This window comes from Helianthus annuus, chromosome 11, assembly GCF_002127325.2.
Source record: "Helianthus annuus cultivar XRQ/B chromosome 11, HanXRQr2.0-SUNRISE, whole genome shotgun sequence".
In the NCBI taxonomy this organism is placed as follows: Eukaryota; Viridiplantae; Streptophyta; class Magnoliopsida; order Asterales; family Asteraceae; genus Helianthus; species Helianthus annuus.
In genome coordinates, this window is record NC_035443.2 from 108,012,231 (window position 1) to 108,017,559 (window position 5,329).

General features: G+C 38.4%; 1 protein-coding gene across 1 annotated transcript; it reads left to right on the top strand.

Moving 5' to 3' along the window:
* The first annotated feature begins 4,272 nt into the window (after nucleotides 1-4,272).
* Nucleotides 4,273-4,953, top strand: LOC110944717. The gene has a single exon (XM_022186367.1). The coding sequence runs from the start codon at nucleotides 4,273-4,275 to the stop codon at nucleotides 4,951-4,953; it is 681 nt and encodes a 226-aa protein (XP_022042059.1).
* The last annotated feature ends 376 nt before the right edge of the window (nucleotides 4,954-5,329 follow it).

Consider the following 5,329-nt stretch of genomic DNA (forward strand, 5'->3'; position numbering starts at 1 on the left):
AAAGTGTGATTTCGCTCCTGAGATTTGTTTGTGATTTCGCTCCAAGTGTACAATTGGGTTAATTTCGCTCCAATGTACCTGTTTTGAAAAACGTGACACGCAATCATGAGTGAAGAGTTCTACAACGCGTTCGCTTCATCCCCGACTGCTCCGGCTTCAATTGCTTAAGCCATGAATTTGGAAAATGAGACAGGAACAACACAAAAGCCCCCGAAACTGATGAGTATCGAAGAATACTACGGATGGAAAGACAGATTCGAAAACTGGGTGCAGGCAAATCATCTTAGGTCTTGGGAGTGTATTCTGAAGAAATATGTGTTACCACGTAAGGATTTTCAGGTTATCAAAGAGCTATCAGAGTTCAATGACAAAGAGCGAGATATGTATAGAGCTGAGAAAATGATGATCAATCTATTACAGCAGGCAATCAAAGAAGACATATTCATACTACTTCAGCATGATAAGACATCAAAGTCAATTTGGGATGCTCTTCGTGTGAAATTTGAGGGTAGTGAGAACATGATTAAGAGCAAGAAAGCGTTGCTCAAGAAAGAATTTGATCTGTTCAGCAGTTTACCGGGTGAAGACACAAAGAAGCTGATTGAGCGATACTGTCACTTAGTGCGATCTATGTCAATGCTGAGTATTACAAAAGATCGAGAAGAGTGGGTAGACAAGTTGGCAGATGCGTTACCACAAAAGGAGTGGGGAACCTACTTAATGATTCTAAAGAATACGTGTGTTTATGATGGGTTAACGATTTCTCAGTTTATTGAAAAGATTGAAAGTCAGGATCTGGAACATCAAAAGATCGCGAGGATGAATAGTCCAAGTGGTCAACAGGATGTAAAAATGTATTACAAAGGAAGTGTTCCGGTTCCAGAAGCTGAGAGAAGTCCGAAAATCCAGACTGCGTTTAGTGCTGTGGATTCTACGGAAAAGGTTGACCAGAATTCAACTAAAAGCAGCAGTGGATTCTTTTCATTTCCAAGTGTTAATCCGAAAGAGTCAACTACAAGTTTCCATTCTCAAAGCACAAAGACAGGAAATGGTTATGTGATCCAGTGTAACATCGCATTGAATCTTCCAGAGGGTCAAAGTTTTTCGGAAGAAGTCGCAAAAGATCATATGGCTTTACTTGGTTCTGTGTTACTCTCCTATGAAGGATTGGTTGCTGGTCGGATCGGAAATCCTATGCTCACAAAGGAAGATTACGATCAGATAGACGCCGAAGAGATGGAATTAATGGATATCAAATGGTGTCTAGCTAGTGTTCTTAGACGAGCTGAAAAGTTCAAGCTGATTACCGGAAGAAATGACTTTCTTGATGCACATGTTTCTACTTTAGGTTTTGATAAATCTAAAGTTACTTATTTTCGTTGCAGGGAGAAAGGCCATTACAAGCGAGAGTGTAAGAACAGGGAAGCTAGTGGAGCTCAGAATCCATTTGGAAAAGACGATTACTACCGGAAAGCCATTTATCAGCAAGTGGGTCAGCAACAACTACAAGAACCACAAGTGGCTCATGGTAGACAAATCGAGGATTCTAAGAGAGCATGTTTGGTGGATTTTAACTGGAACAACTACATATCACCAGAAAGCAAAGTCTGTTTAGTCAATCAGGATGATGAAAGATTACTTGAAGGCTTCAGCTCGGAATATGTTTGTTGATGAAAAAAGAGATTTTAAAGCATTCATTGCTAAGATAGTTAGAGAACCAGATATGTTTGCCACATGGATGAAATCTATTGGTGAAACTGTAAAGTCTGTTGCATCTGATGAAAGCTCACAAAGTGATGCAAGTTCAGAAAAAGAAGTCGTCTTTGATCAAACTCCATCTGATACTAGTTCATCAGATAATAGTTCTGAAAAATCTGTAGAGTTTGATCAGTCACCTCCAGATGATAGCAGTGATGATGAGGAAGAAAAACACATTAACATTGCAAAATCTCATCTGTCTCCTGAAAGCTTTCATTTCTATTTTGCAGATCGCTTGGAAAAACTAAAGGAGAAACGAGCTGCAAAAGAACAACAACAAATGAAATATGAAGATGTTGTTCAGAATGAGAATGCTGAAAGTATTGCTGAGAAGATGGTTGAAACTGAGCAAAGTAATGAAGTAGAAAAGGTGACAGGAGCTGATAAAGTGATCGAAGTTGAAAAGATCATAGAAATTGAAAAAATTGTGGAAGTCGTCAAGCCATGTTCAAAATGTCTTGAACCATGCAAAGAGTGTGCAGCAAAAGATGAAATTATACTGAGTATGAAAAGAAGAAAGAAAAGTTGTTGCTCAATCTCAACTATGTGAAAGAATCTTATGATGTCTTGAACAGAACAGTGACTAGTGACTGGTCTTCAAAAGACTAACTCTGAGAGAGAACAAGCACTAACTATGATGAATGCTGTGATGATGACAAAGCAGAAAGCTATAAATTTTTACATCGAAGAAAGTGCTAAGTGGAAGCAAGAGTTGGAAGCGGAGAAGATTGAGAATGAGAGAATTAGACGTTTATTGCAAAGTTACTCTAGTTCTGATTATCTTATTGATCGAATTTATCCAACTGTTGCAAGTATGGAAGCTTTCCAAGATGAGAAGCCAAAGAAGAAGGATACTGGTAAGAAACCGACTGTTAGCTATAACAAGTGTCCGCCTCCGATCTGGGAAGGGTATTCTCCTAGAAAACCAAACGAGGAGCTACTTGAAAAAGCAGTCAATATAAAGCTAAAAACTGACACAACTGATGAATTACCAGAAAACATTGACGTCACGTTTACCTCGTCTGACACTGATCATGAGTCTGAGTTAATCAAAAAGGTGGTCGATCAGGTGTTAGATACTGATGAGGAGTCTGAGTCAAAGTCTGAGTTTGGAGGTTCAAATTCGTCAGTCAACGGTCCAAAATCATCGGTTAAACGGTCTTACAGTAAAGAATTTTTGTTATCAAAAGCAAATTTGGATGATGAAACATTTGAAGTAGCATACACTTTAAATGATTCTGACAAATTATACTCTGACAAAGAGTTTCCAATAAGAAGTGTTAGATTTGACATGATCAAAAAGGTTTTCAAAATGATAGAAATTAATATTTCTGAAATAAAAGATTTAAATCTTACTGGAAAACCTAAAAAATACATTTCAAGAGTTCAACAACGTTTAAACAAGAAAAAGGGTTACAATTCTGGTTCTGGTTTTCAAAAGAAATCAAACCAAAATTGTAGCTACAAAAAGAAAGGTTTAGGCTTTGTTCCACCAGAAAACTATTAAAATGAGAAAAATTCAAAAGCAAAAACAGAATTTGTTTCAGGTGGAAGTGCTGAGGATGAATAAAAGAAACCGTTCTGGAGACAATCGAACCAGGAGTTTCTTGCTGAGAAGAAAAGGAATGGAACTTGAGTGTTTCATCCAAGAGAGACTCGAACCTGTTACAAATGCAATGAAGTTGGTCACATTGCATGGAATTGTCCGAAGAATGCTAAGACAAAACAGGGAGTTTCTGACAAATTAAAAGGAAAAGTTGTAGATGTTGAACCACCAACCGAAAAATTTAAAGTTTTTAAAAACTCAATTTATGAGGTTGGTGAGTGTTCTAAAAAGAATTTCTACAAAAAGAAAGACAAAGACAACTAAGTGTGGGTTGTTAAAAAGGTTGATGAGAAAGTCGGCGATGAATCTGGTTCCACAAAGCCAGAAGAGCCACAGGTTGAGGTAAAAATTTCAGTGAATGATGATGAATTTCCAACACTGAAATTTGAAGAGGCTAAATAGAAAGTTGGCAAAGTTGAAATCTCGAATCAGTTTTATACTGAGAAAACTAAATTTGATGTCGAGAAAACATTCAATGGGAATGTTAAGAAAATTTTTGGGAAAATGCTTAATGGGAAAGCAAAAGGGCTCCATTCCTACCGTATCTGTGGGAGGAGCTTATAACTCATCGAGAATCCTTATGGGTCAAATGGATCCATTCCTACCGTATCTGTGGGAGGAGCTTTTGGGATGTTTCATTAAAAAATAATGTTCCGTGGACATGGAGGAAATTACTATCTCTTAGACACATTGTTAGGAATCATGTGTGGACTAAACTGGGCGATGGCAGGTGCACGAATGTATGGTATGATAAATGGGATGATGTTTGTCCTCTTAACAATATTATCACGCCAAGGTTGATCGCAAATGCGGGGTTCACTCTAAATTCTAAGGTTGCGGATGTTTATATTAACGGTGAGTGGACGTGGCCGAGTGCTTGGAGTTCGATATTTCCTTCCCTACTAAATATGAGGTCGATTACTTTAACTGAATCCATGCATGATAAAGTAGTTTGGCGATCTAGATTGGGTATAGAGGTAGATTTCAGTACAGCAACAGTATGGGATGATGTAAGACATGCTCAGAATGATGTCTCATGGGGTAAGCTGGTGTGGTTTCCTCAAGCGATTCCCCGACACTCGTTCTTTATGTGGCTACTTGTGAATCGAAGATTGAAGACTCATGATGTTATGGCTAAGTGGTCGGTGACGGGCAACACTAATTTCAATCTTCTTTGCTGTTCATTATGTATGACAGGTCCAGATTCTCATGAACACTTGTTCTTTGAGTGTAATTTTGCATCCAAAGTTTGGAGTGGTGTAAAAGATAGAGCGAGAATGGCTGATATTCCGGAACAATGGAACGCTATTTATGATCATTTGGTGGGGATTGCCGCATCCAAAATGGCTCAGCATGTGATTTCGAAGCTTGTGGTGGCCGCGACAGCTTATTTTGTTTGGCAGGAGAGAAATGCTCGGTTGTTTTCGAATAAGAAACGGTCTCCGGAAAAGTTAGCTGAGGTGATTCTGACTACGGTGCGATTGAAACTTCACACGTGTAGATTTAAAAACTCGGTCCAAGTTCACTCGATTCTTCATGATTGGAAGCTTCCTAGGGGTTTGCTGATTGAAGACGATGATTGTGGCTAGCTAGTATTTTTTGTTTAGTTTTTTTCGGCTTTATGAGCTGTGGCTTTCGTTGTGGCTGTTTTTGTTTAGGGTTGTTTGTACTGGTCTTCATGTATGGTGTGTCATACATGACAACTGAGGAAGACTCTCTTCCTTACTTGGTTTGTTTGGTTTGATTTTATTATAAAATTCACTGGGGTAACCCTTTACCCAAAAAAAAAAAAAGAAAGCAAAAGGGGTTAAAGATTTTTATGCAACTAAAAAGGCAACTTTTAACCCAACAGAACAAGAGCTTAAAAAGCTAAAAACACCCAAGGTTGGTCAGACTTGGGTGGAAATTCTTTTCCCTTGAACATCTGACTACGCCGGAGATCCCAAGTTTGTAATCGTGGATCAG